The 22315-nt window shown below is 37.8% G+C and overlaps 2 protein-coding genes across 2 annotated transcripts in view; one reads left to right on the forward strand and one right to left on the reverse strand.

Annotated features, from left to right (window-relative positions):
• Nucleotides 1–529: 529 nt before the first annotated feature.
• Nucleotides 530–22315, forward strand: part of stk39 (serine threonine kinase 39) — a 183632-nt gene continuing 161846 nt past the window's right edge. The window contains exon 1 of the mRNA XM_067444560.1: nucleotides 530–667. The gene's annotated coding sequence lies outside the window, so the exon portion shown is untranslated. The remainder of the gene's footprint in view (nucleotides 668–22315) is intronic.
• The window catches only part of cers6 (ceramide synthase 6), a 60676-nt gene continuing 47358 nt past the window's right edge, over nucleotides 8998–22315 (reverse strand). Inside the window, exons 7-11 of the mRNA XM_067444562.1 lie at nucleotides 18641–18769; nucleotides 16174–16280; nucleotides 12690–12846; nucleotides 12414–12437; nucleotides 8998–10043 (exon numbers count right to left, since the gene is read on the reverse strand). Coding sequence (XP_067300663.1) covers nucleotides 9909–10043; nucleotides 12414–12437; nucleotides 12690–12846; nucleotides 16174–16280; nucleotides 18641–18769 — 552 coding nt within the window. The 3' untranslated portion in view covers nucleotides 8998–9908. The remainder of the gene's footprint in view (nucleotides 10044–12413; nucleotides 12438–12689; nucleotides 12847–16173; nucleotides 16281–18640; nucleotides 18770–22315) is intronic.

Below are 22315 nucleotides of genomic sequence, written 5' to 3' on the forward strand. Positions count from 1 at the left end.
CTCACAACAAGCTTTGTGTTTTGTGACTTTGATTTAAAAACAAAAACAAAATGTCATTTATCACGAAATTCAAACAAAACATTTTGGGCACTCTTTAATGTGCCATCTTATGCTGGGTACACACCATAGGTACACACCAAAAGATAATCGGGCTGATTTTGGACCGATTTCCCTTCCTGTGGTGTGTTAGTGTTCACTCAATCAGAATCAATTTGACATGTTTTATTTTTTATTAAATGCATAAAAGAACAGTAAAAACTATTTGTATCATTGTCATGCATACCATAATAATACTATAATACGCCATGGTATCGTCAGTCTTTCATTCGATTGAGTTGACAGATGTTTGATGTGCTGCTTCGTTGCGTCTTGCGTCATCATCCCGGGACTAAAGTTCGATTCAGTTCGATTAATGAACCGGCTCGACCGGTTACTTACTTGCTGAGAACCGACTCAAAGGAACGATTCATTTAAGAACCGAACACCACTAGGCTACTAGTGAGTAAGCATTGCTTCTCGCACGCTGCATTATTGACATGGACGCTTTGCCCGCAATCTTGTTAAAGTTATACTAACACTGCTTCAAGAACACTTTGAGTTGAGAGACCTGCACTGGGAGATCAACGCGGCTATTCACTCTCCATGCATCGCTCAACATCTTAACGAGGTTAAGCCAAGTTTTCTTTTTATGCTTTTTGATTAAAATCTATCAGGTTATTATTGGGTATCAACAACGTAGTGTTTTTTAAGGGTTATCTAGTTGGGTCAGTTACTCTGCCTGGTTCAGACTACTAAATGATATTTTTTCAGTTGTTGCAATTGCTTGCTAGCAAATTGACAATATGTGTGTTAGCCTACTTTATCTGTTGTCATTGGCAAAATGCTTTGTACAGTGCAGATTGTTTTAAAGCAGCTTGGGCGACATGCTTGTTGCTTAAAGGCACAATATGTAATTTTGATAGAGCTTATTCAAAACAAAGGCTGTGTCTGAAATATGTGAGCAGGCACCACATTTGAATTTGAACGAACTTCGCTATTGTTAAAAAAGTTCTGTTATATGAATGAATGTGGTATGATGCAATGTGGTCCATATCATGTGACCTACAGACTCAGTTGCATCCCTTTACTGCCATTCACAAATCCCTCCCATGGCCTCGTGGGATAGTAAAGTGTCAATAGTAGGTCTATGCATACTCCAGAATCTCGCCAGAAGTAGTACCATGTCATCCGGGTACTTTTTGCCTACTGTTTTTCGAATACTATGAATTCGGTTATAAAGTACTACATTTAGGACACAGTAAAAGGTGAAGCTTGATGATGCCTTGAACGATTATCAGTTTTAACTCAAGTCTGGACTCCATATAGTGTTCCTTACAACTTACCAAAGATCCAGTGATCCATATTGACATGCAGCCAGGAATCATCTTTCTTGATATTTATTTGAGCTTGATTTCAATGCGAGGGAAATGCATAAAGCAAATCTGCCTGTAAACGCTTAATATAAATATAATAGACCTAAATCTGCGTAATCACTTATATCAATGTTTTATCATCATCGTCCAGCCCTTAAAACTTGTATAGTTTATGTCAGTGTTCATTAAAAAACACTCAATCATGCAGAATATAAGATGGCATATATTTAACTGATGAGTTGTCAATTATCAATAATGTGTATTACAAAACATTATATAGGGTTTGATTTTTACCCCAAAATTTAACATGTTGACTCAAAATGATAACTGCAAATTTACGCTTCGCTGCCTGGAGTCCAGTGAATTGCGGCGATCAATTTGCTTTTCTTTTCAGTAGCTTTCAGCAGTCTGTAAAAATATAACTGTTATTTCAGTACGCTGATATTTGTGAGTTATCAGTTTTCCCATTTACATGCAAACCTGTAAACTGACAACGCAAGTAAACCACGTTTACATGACTTTATTAATAAACCGGGTTATTTCCTTTGGAAGTCAAAAATAATAATTTCCGTACCTGACTCATGCTCATGTTAAATAAAGCTTGCAACGTGTCAGCGGGAAATTTGCGACTCATATTATTCTCTCATGCAGTTACAGATAAGTAAAAACAGCGTTTTACTTTTGACTGAACCTCTTCTACTTCTACTGCATGAGATGAGAACACATTTAAAATAATCTGCGTTATATTTCCTTCTTTCTTTCATGCCAAATGCTCCCTCTGTCTGGATGTGTTTAAATCTGCTCTAAGTATGCGTTTTTGTCAGCTATCACACAAGCGCACTTCAATAAGCCGACAGAAAGCAGGTAATGTGTTTACTGTGTTTACATTACGTGAAATCTCCCTGTGCGGTGTAACTGCAGTCACTCCAGATGATGGTGACATCATGTGCATATAACAATGATTCGTTTTCTGTTGATGAATGTATCCCAACAGTTGCTCACCTATCTAATAAAACACCTGATATATTAAAGCTCAACAAAACAATTTCAACAAAATAAAACCGTAAACTGAGGGTAACGCAGATATGATGTCGCTGATAGCCGACACACAGCACTGTCTTGGTTAAAATAGCTTATTATTGTTAAATTAATGGAAATATTTGGGACAATGTATGTGTGGTGCCTGTATGTGTGTGCTCACCTGCGTAGCGGGAGGGTTTGGGATCATGGCTGAAGGGTGAGCATTGGGAGAAACTTTCTGTTGGCCGTCACCGTCATCATAAACATCGGCTATAAATGTACTGTCTGAGGTGTCTTTGCACAGCTTATGAAGAACATCTATCATAGTATGTGTCTGTTCTAAGCTTGAGAAATAGAGCAATAAAGACTTTCCATCATGTGCAATGGTTCAGCGTGACGCGTCTTCAGTATAAACCCACGTCTTAGCCTACAGCGCCATTGGGATTGATTTTTGAGTTTATACCCCACAATAGAGGGAGAAAAAAAGCATAGATTTTGCAGTCAGTTGTGTTTGGGGGGTGCCAGCCCAGCATTTGGTTTTGTTTTGGGGGGTTACGCCATAGACAGTAAAAGAAATGGACGGAGCGATCCCATTGCCTTCTACGGCGTTAAGTGATGTCAGTATAGGAGCACTCACTTCCTGATGGCTGAGCGTACTGCGCAGGCTCAGACTGAGCTTGACGACGTAGATGTGACGTGAGCCTCCTGTCTGACAGCTGTAGGTCTTCTAGTAGATGTGGAAAGTGAAAGCTGAATCACGTTGTTTAAATATTTTCTCCCGTTGCTTTTGGCTCAGTATGGGCCTCTCCCCATTCTTCTCCCTTGACTTTATCAGACTTTATGTCTCCACGTCCCCCCGACTGTCTCATAGACAGTAAAAGATTGCCTGCGAGCGTCTCCTCAGGTCTATACGGTAATTTCTCAACTGTGCGACAGAGTCGCGTTGGTTATGACGCAATAGTTAGCCTATTTTTACAAAAACAGCTTCTACGGGGCGATAGTGTAAGATACAAGGTAACAGAGCCTTTTATGCATTGTCGTGTTTCTTTAGAAATAAACAATGGACAAATGGAGTCTTTAAACGCCTCAGATGTAATGTTATTCACTGTCAAAGTGACTCAAAAATGAATGGGAGTCAATGGGATGCTAACAGCAGGTGATGGCTTGGTTAGCAATGGCTGCCCCTATGGGTGGAACGCTTTCCGAGCGCTAGATTACCCCCTTGGGTTACGCTGCTCTCCCTGCTCTTATCCATGCTAGGCTGTTAGGATGGGCAGAGTTCTACCTTATAGCCAAACCAAACTGTCTGCTAGTTCTTAATCATCTTTGACAATACTGACACAAACAAAGCTGTCAAGCCAGAAGGCAGGTTGCGGTAGTCAAGCTCGCATCAGCTGACTCCCAGCTGATCCACGTCAACCTATTAGGATACATCGCTTATCACAGCTTTATAAGGTCCATTCAGTGTTATTAGCATCTTATCACATTGCCCAGGAGCTAATTACCCTTCTCCATCCCCAGCTCCTTCTGTCCTCCAGTCATCACTTTGCCTTCTGATTTTCCTCTTCGAACCAGGCTTGTTGTTAGTTACATTAATTATTGTCATTATGAACATTAAAGGGTTTCTTCAGTGATTTAGCATTGCTTTGTATTTAAACTGGGTCATTAATGTGGTAGAAATGTGAAATGATTTTTTTGAATTTGGTGCCTTCTAGACTGAGAAAAGACAACAACAAAAAAGTTTTGTCTCATGGGATGAAAGACAACAACTCCCAGAATGCACTTGCTTCACTGCCCTACAAGGCCACTCCCAAAGCCACTGCTGGATTACTGGATCACTGGGTCACTTGCTCACCATGCTCATTTTCATAAAATTCAGTTCAGTTAAATAACAGACGATCATTTGCATATACTCCCGGGTTGCTACTGATACAAAGCCATATATATGCTAAATCGCTGAAGTAACCCTTTAAGAATTAGCATACAGTTTTGCGGTATAGTTCTGTTCTGGGAAAAAACTCCCTGCCTATTCATGCAGCCTAGTGTATAAGAGAAGCGATAACACCCCTTAGGGTAACAGAGCCAACATGGATACTTCACCGCTTTTTCATATTAGACTATGTTATTCCCTTAACTAAAAAGAGCTGATACATACCTCTCTTGTCTGAGTGCTTGCACTTAATCTTTGACGCGCGGTGACGATCTGATAGCATTTAGCTTAGCCCACTCAAGTTAGAAGCGACCAAACACCTCCAAGTTTTCCCTATTTAAATACAGTTACACGAATAGATGAACGATCAAGTATGGTAACTTAAAAAAAAAAACATACCGCTTTTCTAAGCGGATAAAAAGGAGAACTATAATGTATGGCGGAAAGCACTTCTGAGAGTACTTCGACTCGGCGCAGTAAAAAGTCCCGGCTGAAAGATCCTCCCTCACATCTCCCCTTCCCTCTCTCATTCCTTGACGATAGTGGTCCTGACAGAAATATAGTACTTTAAAATTAAAGTACTATAGAATTGAATTAGAGATCAATTTAATATACAAATGTGGCAGATCATCACTCTCAATGTCCGATTGTTCTAGTCTCCACCCACTCCTCATGCACCAATCAGCACGCTTCGAGCCATCACTGATCACAGCTGCTGTGGTATAAGGGAGATTTAAAGCTGCTGTGCCTGAAAACGATACCATCTCCATGTAAATGACAAAAACGTTAATTTGTGAAAACAGTGACGTCATGTGCATGAGTATTACGTGTTTAGTCTATAGGCGTGTAGTTTCTTTACAAAGTGACATTGCCAACTACTGGCCTGTCTGCAGAATACAGCATTTTTAGTCTTTCCGCAGATCCGTGTGAAAGGGGATCAATTTGACAGCATTGTCATGTACGTGAAAACACGAAGGAAAAGCGTTTCCAGTTTTTGGTTCATCATTGTCGTGTAAACATACCCTAAGATGGTCAAATCTCTCTCCAAAATCTTGTCTTTCTGTGTATATTTTTCCTCTCTGCGGTATGGCATACTCTTTCCTACTGCTGTTGATTTTAGTTATATTAAGTTGAACTAAGTTTATTAGTTTTTGGAGCTCTTTAGGGGGCGGGCGTTGTATCCCAGTTTTTATGAGTTATTCTCTTTTTATTTAATTTTCTCCTTGTTCATCCTTCTGGAATGATGTGAACAGTGCCGTATTAAGGATAACTCAATCCAAAAATGCTTTGAAATAAAACAACAAATTATCCCTTGCATCTAATCATGAATTATTAGATGCAATATTAGAGACATTGACACATAAAAGCAGCCAGAAGGGTTTTGGTCTGTCATGTTTATTTAAAATACATGGCAAAATAATTCATTAGTACCGCTGATAATCAGTTTTCCAGCGAAGGCCGAGAATACAGTTGTCGTTTTTTAATTCTTTGCCTTTTTGACATCAAATGTGAACCACATAACACAGCAACCTGTCCGCAGTGCAAATGAGACGACAGCTAATTATCTGTAGCGCTTCTCCAGCTTTAAACAGACAGCAGCAGCAACCTTCCCAACACTGAAAGAAACGGCATTAAAACACTCAAATCAAACGCTTTAAATAAAGCTTGGCTGAATGATGATCAAATGCATGTGGAAAATATGAAGAATATTTTACTAAACTCAAAAAATAGATAACATAAATAAAAAACAACCATGGTTTAGTTCCACTTATTCATAAAAGTCCATGTTCATTCACTGTTGGCCTTAAACAGTGTGATTAGTTTGATATATTTCATAATCTCATATGTACCTTGTTTCTCAAGTCTTACTGTGCACAGTAATTAAACCAAGCCTGATTTCATTCATTCATTCATTCATTCATTCATTCATTCATTCATTCATTCATTCATTCATTCATTCATTCATTCAAAAGAATATCAAATATTTACTCCTTAAAGTTTATTTAAAAGAAGCAGAATCCAATGTTTTTCAAAGACAGGAAAGATTCATTGATAAAATACTTCTAATACGTGTCCCTTTTTCTTTTTAGCACATGAAACAATACATTACAAGTTTGAGGTCAGTAAGATTTTTTTTTCTTGAATTCACAGAGGATGCATTAAATTGATCAAAAGTGACTTTCTATTTCAAATAAATGGTGTTCTTTTGAATGTTCTATTAATAAAATAATCCTGGAATAAATGTATCACGGTTTTAATAATAACATTAAGCAGCACAACTGTTTTCAACATTGCTAATATTAAGACATGTTTCTTGAGTATCAAATCATCATATTAGACTGATTGCTGAAGGATCATGTGAAACTGGAGTAATGATGATGAAAATTCAGCTTTGCATCACAACAATAAATTAAATTATGTTAAATAGTAAAAAAAAAAAAAAAAAAAATTCTCACACTATTAGAGTTTTTACTGCATTTTTGATAAATAAATGCAGCCTTAGTGAACATAAGAGACCTCTTTCAAAAACTTAAAAAAAAAAAAATCTTGCCAACCCCAAACTACCCCACTTATTTATGTTGATTCATTTGAACAATGGCAATTCTGTCCATTTAAAACACTGTTATCCTTTTCCACAAAAATGATGCTGGTACTCGTGTCAATGCCGGTGCTCAGCTGGGGACACTATTTTACTGCATAACCTTTCCACAAGTATACTGCTGTGCTTAAAGTCCCAGTGAACCGGAAGTAGCAAGTGAGTTTTCTTCAGTGCTGTGACATATTTCCTTGTGTAAAAGTAAATGGTGTCCATTTTGATTTCATGAGGTCTTTAAAGGTGCATTACGGGATATTGGTTGAAATTGTCCAAATTCTATGAGCCTGTCCAAATATCCACACTTGAGGTCTTGGCCACTTGACAGCACGTTTATGTGACAGGAAGTAAGTCTTAAAAATGCCAAAGTGCTGTGCCCTGAATGCACATATTAATGCTTCGAGGCATTATTCAAAGCCAAACGTATCCCATCAAGCATCATGTTTGGGAAATCGCGAGATGTTGAGGATAACATTCCACTGTAAGTTAAATTACTTAGATATTACATATAATTTGGTAGTAAAACTAAATGTTACACTTTTTATTTGTGTAATGATAAGTAGGCTATATGTATTTTGTGCAACTGGGTTTTATCACATCAGAAGCACCACAATTTATAAATTGTGTCTTCTGTTGTGTAGAGACTACTGAACAGACATTTAGAAGTTTATTTTAAAATGATTAAAAAAAGTTTTAAAAAGTACTGAAAATAAAAATAAAGCTCTGTAAACGCTTGCATTTTTGCAACACTATAAGCGTCCCATCAGGTAATCAAAAGTTTATTGCAACAAAATTTGATTCGGCTGTACAGTCGCTCGGGAGGGGAAAAAAGCAGCTTATTTTAATTTATAATATAATAACAATGTTGGCCCTAATCCATACATTTTATTTGGATATTTAGTTAAATAACTTAGATCAAAATTTTTGTGTCCCTAACTGAGTAAGCCAAGCCAAAGGCGACCAAAGGAACCAAAACTCCATCAGGGCATGATGGAGAAAAATAAACCCTGGGAGAAACCAGACTCAGTCGGGGTGCCAGTTCTCCTCTGGCCTATTAACACACCGTGTATGATTATTATTCTGGCAACCTTACAGGTCAGAAATCATATGAGATCAGAATTTCTGGGTATCAAGCAAGAGACGGGTTTATTGAGGATGACGTGCCGGTGAGGCAAATTCAGAGGAGACACCAATTGACACGGGCTCAGCAGACACTCCTACTAATACAGGAATTGCGTCATGTAAGCAGACAGTGGTAGAAGTGGTCAAGTGCAAATAGCCGCAAATGTTAGTATTTTGACAGGCCCAAAATATTGCATGCGGGTTGCCAAATTGAGGACAAGTAACAGGAACGAGCGCAATTGTATAATAAAAGGCAAAATGCAGAATGTAAGTGCAAATGCAGATGTGAAAACTTTCCCAATTTCCCGATCAATGCTTGCATTTTTGTGGCAGGAACAAATCTGAGTGCTAAAAGAGGCGATGAAGTGATTGAAGTCGGTGTTACTAAACTGTTATTTATGTTGCTCATTAAAACTGTTTAACTAAGTTTAACTTTCTTCCGCCACAACAATAGTTGCCCAGAAAAAGACAAATGCTGCGTCTGAAATTGCATACTGTAGTAGGCACTACATTTGGTTTGAAACGTTACAACCATTAAAACTGTACAAAAAAAGGTCACTGTTTAGACTTAAATAGGCGAATGCATATTAAGAGTCTATGATTGGATCATTATTGCAGTGATTATTATGTTTCTAGCATGTTATATGTTTGGCAACAGTTCTTCAAACACTAACTGAAGGAGTGTGTAGCTTTTCATTTCTTAAACAACCATCTAAGATGACACATTATGGCTATATTTCAGGATGACAATGTCAAGATTAATCACCTCAAACTGTGAAAGAATGGTTGGAGGAGGCATGAAGACTCATTCTCACACATGAATTGGCACCTCTGAGTCCAGAGCTTAAATCATTGAAAGTCTTTGGGATGTGCTGGAGGAGACTTTACAGAGTGCTGGACTCATGCATTGACTCATCTTGACCAAAAATGGATGTACCTCTTGATGAAAATAAATGGTGTGATGTGATTTCCTACTCCTATTCCTAGAATTTAAATCCAACCTTTTTTTCCTTTGGCCAGGCAGTTCTATCGTCTATATTGTACGTTGAAATTCAGATATACTGCTCTCCCGGGAACTAGATAATAAATTGTCCATCAATTGCTCACTTCAGAATTTTTCTGGAAGTAGTAGGCCATCCGGGTACTATGTATTCATACATATTACTCTGTTGATAAACTGTTTTTTACTAAGTATTTAATTCCAGATTAAGCTAAATTTTGTTCAAAACAGTGTGCAACATTGTCTCGGCTAAATGTGCTTGAGATTCACATATTGACATATTTTAGGTCTACGAGGCTGATTTAAAGCCTTTTCTTCGGTGAAAATGGTTTCAGACTGGGCACCGGCACGAGCACCATCATCTTGTCATGGAAAGAGGAAATGTATGTTTGGAGAAAAAAAAAACAGCAGCACGGAGAATGCAAATTTATTAAAGATACAAAAATAAATAAATACAAAAGACACTAATCCAAGAAAACTACTATTCCCATGATGCCAGAATACATGACCGCAGCAGCATGCGCACGTGATTATGAAAGAAAGTACGGCGCTTTCATTCAGCAGCTTGAAACCAAAAAGTGAGCTGAATCTAAAAGGTGCTTCGATAACCAATGGCGCAGGATCAACGACCACAAAACAAAAGCAAACGAACGTAACACAAAACATCTGGGAGAAATGGTGAAAAGCAACCAACCGAAACAGAACCGCATTCACATTATTGAGTAGTTCCAGTACCGGTAATGTTCATACATGGTTTGACACAACGGAGAGTGATGCAGGTACCATCTGCAGCTGGGACCCAGTGAAACGTCCTCCATGCTGGGTGGATGGTTAGTGTTCGTCTGGACACAGGGACAGGTAGCCATTGGTGCCGTTGGTCCCATTAGTGTGGTGTTTCTGAGAGGGAGGAAGAACCTCGTCTTCATCAGAGCTGGATTCAATGTCACTGCGGTCATCCTTTGACACCTGGGACGATGATAGAGATGCTTAATATTACAACCCCAAATCAGAAAAAGTTGGGACAGTTTGGAAAACGCAAATTAAAAAAGAAAGTAGTGATTTCTAAATTTACTTTGACTTGTATTTCATTGCAGACAATATGAACACAAAATATTTCATGTTTTATCTGGTCAACTTCATGTCATTTGTAAATATGCATCCTTTCCTGTCATTCAGACCTGCAACACATTTAAAAAAAAGTTGGGACAGGAGCAATTTAGGGCTAGTAATGAGGTGAAAGGGTTAAATAATGATGTGATTTGAAACAGGTGATGTCAACAGGTGATTGAAATTATGATTTGGTACAAAAGCAGCATCCAAGAAAGATCTAATCCTTTAGGAGCAAAGATGGGCAGAGGATCGCCAGTTTGCCAACAAATACGTGAGAAAATTATTGAAATGTTTAAAAACATTGTTCCTCAAAGAAAGATAGGAAGAGATTTGGATATTTCACATTCAACAGTGCATAACATAATTACAAGATTCAAGGAATCTGGAGGAATTTCAGTGCGTAAAGGACAAGGCCGCAAGCCTAAGCTGAACAACCGTGATCTCCGATCCCTCAGGCGGCACTGCATCAAGAATCGTCATTCATCTATAAGCGATATCATCACATGGGCTCAGGACTACTTTGGCAAACCTTTGTCAAGTACCACAATATGTAGTTACATCCACAAATGCCAGTTAAAACTGTACTGTGCCAAAAGGAAGCCTTATGTTAACAGTGTCCTAAAGCGCCGTCGACTTCTCTGGGCTCGGAGGCATCTGGGATTGACCATCACACAGTGGAAATGTGTACTGTGGTCAGATGAATCAGTATTTCAGGTATTTTTTGGGAGGAATGGACGCCGTGTGCTCCGGACCAAAGAAGAAAAGGATCATCCAGACTGTTACCAGCAACACGTCCAAAAGCCAGGGTCTGTCATGGTATGGGGTTGTGTCAGTGCCCTTGGCAAAGGTAACTTGCACTTCTGTGAAGGCACCATTAATGCCGAAAAGTACATAGAGATTTTGGAGCATAATATGCTGCCTTCAAGAAGATATCTTTTCCAGGGATGTCCATGCATATTTCAACAAGACAATGCAAAACCACATTTTGCACACATTACAAAGTCCTGGCTGCGGAGGAAGAGGGTACGGGTACTTGACTGGCCTGCCTGCAGTCCCGACCTGTCTCCAATAGAGAATGTGTGGCGCATTTTGAAGCGCAAAATGCGACAGCGAAGACCCCGTACTGTTGCCCACCTTAAGACTTGTTTGCAGGAAGAATGGGACAAAATTACACCTGAAACACTTCATCACTTGGTGTCTTCAGTCCCTAAACGTCTTTTAAGTGTTGTGAAAAGGAATGGCAACATTACAAAGTGGTAAATGCTTTACTGTCCCAACTTTTTTTGAAATGTGTTGAAGGTCTGAATGACAGGAAAGGATGCATATTTACAAATGACATGAAGTTGGCCAGACAAAACATGAAATATTTTGTGTTCATATTGTCTGCAATGAAATACATGTCAAAGTAATTTTAGAAATCACTTCTTTTTTTTTTTTATTTGCACATTCCATACTGTCCCAACTTTTTCTGATTTGGGGTTGTACAGTACACGCTACTTATGATTGAATTGAGATACTATACAAATAGTTAAATTACCAATAACTGCAATGATTCGTAAACATTTTTGTTGTGATAAATTATTGGAGAAAAAAAAGCATGCATCTGCTTAAGTAACATTAGTGCATTGCGTGACCCTTAGATGCAATCATTTGGTTTCTAAGAATAATTCCCTTATTTCCTGTCAATATAATGTTTGAGGTCAACATGATTTTTTTTTATGTACTTAAACTTCTGCTCACCAAGGCTGCATTTATTTGAACAAAAATACAGTAAAAATAACAATATTGTGAAATATGATTGCAATTCAAAATAACTGTTTTCTATGTGAATATATTTTAAAATGTAATGTATTCCTGTGATCAAAGCTGAATTTTCAGCATCATTACTCCAGTCTTTAGTGTCACATGATCCTTCAGAAATCATTCTAATATGCCGATTTGCTGCTCAAGAAATGTTTCTTATTATTAATCTTGACAACAGACGCGTTATATTTTTGTGGAAACCATGACAAATTTTTTAACAGTTCCTTGATGAATAAAAAGCATTTATTTGGTATATATGAACATCTTTTGTAACATTATAAATGTCTTTACTTTAATCCATCTTTGCTAAAAAAAACAAAACAAAAAAACACTGACCCAAAATTTTGATCTGTAAAATCAGACTCTAAGAAACTTAAACACATCCATGCACAGAACACAACCTTTTTTTAATCAACTACTTACATGTAAAGGATTCCATTTTCCCGCCTTTGATGGTAGCGTGTGAAGCAGAGAAGAAAAAGGATAACATGAGGAATACAGCAAGAACCAAAAAATAGTAGATGTAACAATCAGATTTTTAAATCAACATGAAACGCAGCTCACAAGATGATCTTCAATGAGAAAAAAAGTAGGGTGAGACTTGAATTGAATTGTCAATAGCTTTGCTGATTTAATGGCCCAATATACTTAAGCCCTAAACAATATATTTTGAGAAGTTGGTCAAGTGTGGAGCCTCACCTTTCCTCTGGAAATGGCCCTGTAGGCGGTGCGCACTATGAGATACGACCAGAAGGTGTGCAAGGCCTGCAGCAGGATGAGCAGCATGTTAAACACCCACCACGAGGGATACGGCCCAACAATCTCCCAGCTCTCAAACACAGTGGTGTTTAAAATCCTGCAAAACACACCCACATTTTATTCCATTAGTTCAAATACATTCAACAAACATGGCTTCAAACTCCTTACGTGAGGTCAGTGTTATGGTAAAAAATAAACCCTCAAAAAAATCAGCTTTATTGCTGCATGTCACCAGCCACTGTACTAGTAGACGTGACTAGTTCTGGTTGTCCTAGTAACGGTTATGAACCTCAGTACAGCTAATATGCTGTTCCACGTCGTTACATGTCGCCAGTAAATCAGTTTTTATGGCACGAAAAAGGTTGTAACTATACGCGTCTGCAACACAAACACCAGACTATCTGGGTCCACTCGCACTTTTACTGTGTGCACTTATTTAAATGGAAACATGTCATAGATTTCTATTATTTTTATATACAATACATCTAATTATAAATAATGTACTTTTTAGAATAAAAACTTTATCAGGAGCCAAGCACTGAGTTATATCCACTAGATTTCGTATTACTATTTTTTTTCTTCTTCTACTCTTGAAGTCTGTGGCAGCCCATAGAACTGTTTGTGTGAAAATAATTCAATTTGGCACACAGATAGAGGACTGTGTGAACCTTAATAACCACAGCAATTTTTTTAAGTCTCTAACTCAATCATTCTAGAGACACCAAATGTCCAAACTTTTACTTATGCTAACAACTTATGAACTATGAGAGCTAGAAAATTTCCTCCTGATTCCTTCAAGACAATTTTCCATTCCATCACAAGAACTTTATTAGTTCACTTTATTAGGCCATTTCGAATTTTCTGGAAAGCACTTTTTTTAAACTCGTCCTAGATGGTTTGTCATATTTTCATCTTAATTTGTATATATATATATATATATATATATATATATATATATATATATATATATATATATATATATATATATATATATATATATATATATATATATACATACACACTCACCTAAAGGATTATTAGGAACACCATACTAATATTGTGTTTGACCCCCTTTTGCCTTCAGAACTGCCTTAATTCTACTTGGGATTGATTCAACAAGGTGCTGAAAGCATTTTCTTTAGAAATGTTGGTCCATATTGATAGGATAGCATCTTGCAGTTGATGGAGATTTGTGGGATGCACATCCAGGGCACGAAGCTCCCGTTCCACCACATCCCAAAGATGCTCTATTGGGTTAAGATCTGGTGATTGTGGGGCCCATTTAGTACAGTGAACTCATTACCATGTTCAAGAAACCAATTTGAAATGATTCAAGCTTTGTGACATGGTGCATTATCCTGCTGGAAGTAGCAATCAGAGGATGGGTACATGGTGGTCATAAAGGGATGGACATAGTCAGAAACAATGCTCAGGTAGGCCATGGCATTTAAACGATGCCCAATTGGCACAAAGGGGCCTAAAGTGTGCCAAGAAAACATCCCCCACACCATTACACCACCATCACCAGCCTGCACAGTGGTAACATGGCATGATGGATCCATGTTCTCATACTGTTTACACTAAATTCTGACTCTACCATCTGAATGTCTCAACAGAAATCGAGACTCATCAGACCAGGCAACATTTTTGAAGCCTTCAAGGCATCATTCCTTGTTGAATCAATGTCACATATAATTAAGGCAGTTCTGAAGGTGAAAGGGGGTTACACACATAATTAGTTTGGTGTATATATATATATATATATATATATATATATATATATATATATATATATATATATATATATATATATATATATATATATATATATATATATATATTCTTGAATTAAGAAAGAAGAAAGAACACCAAAATGGATGTGAGGCTGAAGCAAAGACTTGGCTTAAAAAGACCAAACTTGGTACGTCATCACAATGTTGCTTCCACTGTAGCACAAGATGCATGACTCTTAACCTCTAAATTAAGACTGAATCAAAATTGACATGAACTCTCACTGCAGCATATCGGTGAATACAGCGACTATGACAGCAGCTCTAAGAAGGCCATTTCATAATCATTACTAAATGACAATGAGGACTCTCTGAGGACCAGAGACTTGGGCTGCTGCCGTCACATCCATCATCAACTCGACGGTTCCTCACGTGGAGCTGAATCTAATCGCGCTCTGTGATTAGCCCGTTTCTCTAATTCCATTAGAGTCACACAATGAAGTACTCAAAAGCCACAGTAGACACTTAGATGAGGTAAGTGAATAAAACGTCTTTCCAGCACTAAATGATTAATGAGCAAAGCGGGAAGAAAAAGCGCACGACTCGTTCTGAAGAATAAAATCATGTCAAAAGAATAATGGATCTGAAAAAGTCAGTCGTAAAACTTGAGAGACGTCGTCACACCTAGTATTAACTTCAGCTAAATTCAAGCGCAAACCGTTATGTAATCAGATCAGACCACATTCAGAGGTATTCAGGAGTGGGGAAGAGAAATTGGATGTGGATTATTTTATCACAGTATTTAGACATTTACGTCTTGTGTATAATAGGAAAAGGAAACAATATATTTGTATTGCTTTTTTGTGTGTGCATTTTGATGTTTTTATTACTTTCCCAGTATTTTATTTTTTATTTTATTGTCAATTTTTTATTTTATGTACTATTATGGTTTTATTAATATTTTGAGTTGGATTTTATTTTTATATTTTCAGTTTTCATAAAAATTTCTGTTTAAGTTTTGAGAAAATGCATTTCCATTTTATTTAGCTTTCATTTATTTTTCATTTTTTTGTACATTTTAGTAGTTCAACTTATTTAACCTATTTAATTATTTAACCTTGAGTCATTTCTCATTTTTGTTCACGTTTTTTTCCATCTAATATATATATATATATATATATATATATATATATATATATATATATATATATATATATATATATATATATATATATATTTAATATAATAGAGAGAGAGAGAAAATAATTATATATATATATAACAATAACAACACTGGTTGAAATTATTTCTTGCAGAGAATAATTCTTATTTTCTTATTTCTTAAATCAGCACTGCCACACATGCATAACTCAATTTTTAGCCAAAAAACATGTACAGTTGTCTAAATGGTGACATAATAAAATAATGTTCAATACCATTTCCTTCAGTCATTAAATGCCTATTGTAGGTGTAAAAAACTAAGATCCCATCTGTTTTCTCTCGTTCTAAAATCGTCCACATCTCTACACTACTGCTGTAGCCATAGTAACTACTTCTTGGCAACACCACTGACTGAAGGTGTCAAAACCTAAAATGAAAACGCTGGAAAAGATGATAAAATAGAACATTTCTGATATACAGATGAGAACGAGAGGTTCTGACACATCATCATGTTACTGACAGGAGTGTCTTACCATACAGGATACACTCCCAGCCTGGAACTGATGAACACCAGGGCAAACATGACGAACAGGACATTGCAGAGTCTCTGACACTTGGAGTAGTTGGCCATTTTAGCAGCCTGCGAACACAAACTTGCTGCATGACTTATATCAACATGACAGACATCTAATGCATGCAAATAGCACATCTTGCGTCACCAATCTTGAATCCTAAATGTACAATAAGTATGCGACACATCATATATTTCAAGTGTTCTGGGAAAAACAAATCAAAACTGAATGTATTATTAAACAAAAATCCTGATCTTGGCCGTTGGTCTTCTGTGCACAGCCACAGCTACACATATTTCATGCTGCATATTTATTCATCTTATTTCTCACAACTTGTGTGCTTCTTCAGGGAGAGTCGAAGTGAACTGCGGTGCTAACAGAGTCTCATAATTGTGCAGATGCACACAGACAACTGCCAAGCTCAGGATTTTCATTAAATACATACAATTTCTGTTTGTTTTTCACCAAAACCTATCAAATACCCCCAGAACAATATGATTCTGTTGCATCTGAACAATTCTGTAAAACTTTTGCATCTTTTTGAGCTCGATTCTGGTCACTATTCACTTTTATATTGATGAGCGAGAGTGGGACCTAAAAAAACTAAACAAAAACAACTCCTTTTGTGGTCCAAAAAAGATTAGAACAACAGCAGGGTGAGTAAATGATGACTTCATTTTCATTTTAGGGTGAACTATCCCTTTGAATTTCAATTTTGTTTCTTGTAAAAACTAAAAACACTGGGAAAATAGCACATGACTCATCCTGACTACATTTCTATTACTTTATTATATTTATTTATGTGGTTTTCCCAGAAGAAAGAATGTCATTCAAGTTTGAAAAAATGCTATATAAAATATATATAGTAGACTTGTCAATTAACTTTTCAACATTAAAGGGATAGTTCACCCAAAAATGAAAATTCTGAGAAATTTCTGTCCCTCTATTGACAGCTACGCAACTCACACATTGATGCTTCAAAAAGGTCATAAAGAGATCGTAAAACTAATTCATATAAGTTGAGCGGTTTAGTCCAAAGACTCGATCGCTTTATATGATGAACAGATTGAATTTAGGCTTTTATTCACATTTGAACATTGATCAGCGAACAAACAGAAGCTCAATGGAACCTGCTTAACATGTGAGAACAAACCTCATTGGTTCTCACTCGTCAAGTGATCATGCTTGAGATTCCGTTTGCCACAAATGATGTGTGAGTTGATGAATATGTGAATAAAAGACTAAAATCAATCTGTTCATCATATAAAGCGACCAAGTCTCTTCAGAAAATGTTGGACTAAACCGCTCAACTCATGGATTAGTTTAGGATCTCTTTATTAACTTTTTGAAGTGTCATAGTGTCAGTTACGTAGCTGTCACTGGAGGGACAGAAAACTCATTTGTCAAAAAAGATCATTTGTGTTCAGAAGATGAACGAAAGACTTACAGGTTTGGAACAACATGATAGCTTGGATGCCAGCCGAACTTAGCCCCGCCCACAGACATTTTAGGCCGGGCAGTTCGGTCTAGCCTCGCTCCATAAAGGAGGAATTATCTTAGAACAGAAACTGTTCGGACCAATGAAATCATCAGGGCGGGCTTTAGATGATGACGGACAGATGATCAACAGTAACGTAATCATGCACGTCATCAAATGGGCTTGGATTATATTTACTCAAATCCTAAACAGAGAGCTTGTTTGTATATGCATTCACCTTCACAATTTCTCTCAGAAATGATGATCATGTTGGGTAAGTACTCTGTGTATCAGTAAATTCTTTTATTTTTTTACAACACCGGCAAAGACCGTTTATTGCAGCGCGCGTGCAGACAGGGTTGCCAAGTTTTTACAACAAAACCCGGCAACTACTAGCCCTAAACAATAGCTTCTCGGGGGGTTCTCCGGGGAAAAAATGGCGTTTGGGGGGTAAAATGTGTATTATTTTGGCAAGGTTGCCTGCTAAAATTCGCACTCATGGGTCTTTATATCACATAATAGTCGCTTCAACCCGTGGACAAAAAAACGCGGACTTGGCAACACAGTGCAGTTGAGCTCTGTTGACATTTGACAATGCGTCGCTTCGTTGCTCTGATTGGTTGTAGGTCTATCCAATTGAGGTCTTTCCTGGATCGGTTGAAACGCGCCATAATCACAGCCCAATGGAGCAGTTTCAGACTCAAATTCTGACTAGAATTGAGTATGACCAGGTCAGGCTAACAACATGAGGGTGAGGAATTAGCAATTAATGACTTTTTATTTTGCTGTTAACTATTTGTTTAACATTTGAGTCTGTAACTTCAAAATTAAAACTTGATTTACAAAGGAACTCCTGTTGCTGTATGTGATGCCATATTCGCTAATAATAATGAGCATAGAGCTTATTGATTCTTTTTGTCGGTGGTTTAAATAGATGTAATAGGAAATCACCTCCAGCAGAACGTCCGCAGCATCGTGCAGGCACATGACCAGCGTTCCCACCCGTGCCATGTTATTCACATATGAGAAGGTGATCAGAGAGATGGTGGCCACATGATGCAGGAACATCAGTAGAAAGTCCTACAGGAAGTCACACGGAACAAGTAAATGTTTATACACTGTAAACCTACAAGTCAAACATGGGCTCATTCCTAATATTTAGTACATTTCCAGGATATGTGACCCTGTCCCACAAAACCAGTCATAAGCCAACAATACATTGTATGGGTCAAAATTAGCGATTTTTCTTTAATGCCAAAAATCATTATGATATTGCCGGTAAGTATGTTATGTTCCATGAATATATGTAAATTTCCTACTATAAATATATGAAAAATTTATTATTAGTAGTAATATGCATTGTTAAGGACTTCATCTGGACAACTCTAAAGAGATAGTTCACTTAAAAATGAAAATTCTGTCATCCTTTACTCAAACTCAAGTTGTTTCAAACCTGTATGAATTTCTTTCTTCAGCTGAACACAAGGGAAGATATTTTGAAGAATGTCAGTAACCAAACAGTTAGGGGAAAAAAATACTATGGAAGTCCATGGTTCCAGTTACATTTTTGGTTACTGACATTCTTCAAAAATATCTTCCCTTGTGTTCAGCTGAAGAAAGAAATTCATACAGGTTTGAAACAACTTGAGTTTGAGTAAAGGATGACAGAATTTTCATTTTTAAGTGAACTATCCCTTTAAAGGTGATTTTCTGAATAATTAGACTTTTTTGCTAGCCTAGAAATCTAGACGCACCCTAGCGGCAGCAAATTTAATCTGCCCGCAAGTGTCGTCTAGGAACTCTCAATACCCAATCACATCGTGTATAGAGTCGGCGGGCGGGGCCATAATGACGACGGCCAAGTTGCGTTTGCGTGCTTCTAGTAAACACAGAAACTGGTGAACGGGGGTCTTTCAAATCAGCTTTGACTGCGATTCTGGAAGACTTGGAGTTAAGCTTTTCTCTGAGAAAAGAACAAAGAACGGCACTGAAGTCATTCCTAAAAAGGGAATATGTGTTCAGAGTTTAGCCGACCGGATACGGCGAATGTTTAATCTATCAACAAGCTCTGCTTCACCTTCATGTTGCTCTGGTTGGTGTAGCGCTATCCTATCGCGTGCAGAGGGAGTTTGAAAGACAACCGTTTATCCCGCCCCTCGGATTGAGCTGTCAATGATGAGTTCCCAGACCAAACATCTTGATGAGGGTCTGGCTTGTCAGGCTACTTTTTTGCACCCTCAGATTCCAGATTTTCAAATAGTTGTATCTTGGCCAAATACTGTCCTGACAAACCCTACAATAATGGAAAGCTTATGTATCCAGCTTTCATATGACATATAAATCTCAATTGAAAAAATTGACTGGTTTTGTGGTCCAGGGTCACAAATGTCTAAATACACGCCATGAAACATTAAGCTCAGAGTCCAAAATGTGCTGCAGAACAGGAAGGACTAATTCAAGTCTTTATTCCCAACTTTATCAAATTAAGCAGCTTCATTCTCAAGCATAGCTGCAGTGTCCTCACAGTATAAATCCTGTTGAAGTAAGCTGTTAAGACCATGTTGCATGCTCCCCTGCGGCATCATGGGATTGCACTGACGAGCAGGTTGATGATGATGAAGATGGAGATGAGGAGGAAGTGCAGTGGGGTGAAAAACAGAATGGAAGCATGGCAAACGAAGAGAAGAGCACACTGGTGCAGGCGGGAATGGGGCAGAGGACGTCCTCAATGTGGGCTGAATTTTTGGCATGGAAAAAACTGAAAGGAGAGAGCAAAAACAAGATTTGCATTTCTTGAAGGAAACAGCAGGGCGTGCAAGGCAGCAAAAGCACCGGGTTTGAGTTTTAGGTTCAAATGTCTCATGTAGTTGGAATCCTTGGCTCAAGACGGACAAAATGCATGCGATCGTCGCTATGTTAAATTTTTCCAGTATTTTGGAAAACCTACTTTTGCGAACAAGTCATAGGTTTTTGGCTCAATCAGAAAAAAAAACTTATTTGGTAAGTCTGATTGTCAATAATTATTTTTTTTAAAAACAAGTTGAAATTTCGTTTCACGGTCTTTAAAGGACAACTCCGGGGAATTTTTAAGTTAATCTTGATTGTTATACCTTTGTGAGTACAGTATATCGAAAAAAAGAGAACCGGATTGGTGCTTGAAACACTGAGCTGTTACAGTTAATGCCCAGAGCCCCCACTCAGCTAAAACGGCAGTTATGGGGGCATAATCGTAAAAGGTGTCTTTGTGCCTGTTAAAGGTGCACTACGCAACTTTCCGTCCGCTAGAGGGCGCCTATTCTAAACAAAGGCGATTGACAGGCGACTCGCTCAAACACTATGCTGAAATGTCCCGGTCCTTAGTTAAAATAGCAATTTTCTCACAATTTACAAATAGTTGGAAACATTTAGGATATTGTAGGTACTCAACTGAACAAAATATATAACACTGGCCTAGTGGTTTTTGGATATTTTACTGCAAAAATACTACATAGTGCACCTTTAACAGACACAAAATACAATTAAAATGTCTGTCCAACATGACAAAGAGATGTGTTTAGCCACTTAGCCATTGTTTAAATTCACCTGTTTTAGACGGCTAGCTGTAGGCTTGCGCTGAAGTCCCACGGGAACTCCGTTTTAGTTTAGTTAGAATGTGAGTTCCCCGTGGGAACTCACATTCAATACTGAGAACCGACGAGCCGATGAGCAAAGCAATGAGATCACTCTTCACACACCAACGCTCTTCCCAACTGGACTATTTGCCTTTTTTTCCAGCTACAAGGGCGTTCCCACGGGACTTCAGCGCGAGACTACAGCTAGCTGTCTAAAACACTATTTAGGTGAATTTTAACATCGGCTAAGTGGCTAAAGGTATCTTGTTGTCATGTAAGGGCCCTGTTAATTTTTTCTATAGACTGTACTCACAAAGGTATAATGATCAAGATTAACTTAAAAATTCCCCAAAGTTGTCCTTTAACGCCCGTTCGAAGGTGGGAGGTGCCACTTTTACTAAAATGGCTATAATCCATGAACAGAATGAGATTTTCACCAAACTTGCCGCACATATGTAAGAACTCATTCTGTGGTCGTGTGAAAAAGAATGTGGCGAATGGTCAATTGGTGGCGCTATAACATGGCTATAACTACACAATCCTAAATCTGATTGACTTGAAAATTGGCATGTGGTGTCTTCATCCAAGGTGCCAAGACCGCCTTTGAGGACATTCACGTATCTCAAAAAATGTGGCTGGCAGCGGCCAATGAAGTTTGAGAAGCTACCAGACAAGGTTAACGGAGTCTGATCGGAATGAAACTTGCTGGGCCTGTTTTAGAAATTTAAAAGAAATCAGCCACTGTGTGGTGCCTTCACATTAGTCATGTGCATAAAGGATTGTATAAAACAATTTTTTTTGCACATGTCCATGCCTATAACAGGGTCATTTAGAAAAAGGGGCATGGCAAAAAATACACACAAGCCTATAAATCCTAAATAAAAACTCAAAACTTCACAAAATTAGGTGAGCACATGCGACATGAGCATGTAAACTTTTATGGAGAGCTGACTGTAGGTGGCACTATAACTGTTAAAAAGCTTTAAACCATATATTTCCTTACACTGTAAAAAAT

The sequence above is a fragment of the Pseudorasbora parva genome, chromosome 5 (assembly GCF_024679245.1).
Source record: "Pseudorasbora parva isolate DD20220531a chromosome 5, ASM2467924v1, whole genome shotgun sequence".
Taxonomy (NCBI): Eukaryota; Metazoa; Chordata; class Actinopteri; order Cypriniformes; family Gobionidae; genus Pseudorasbora; species Pseudorasbora parva.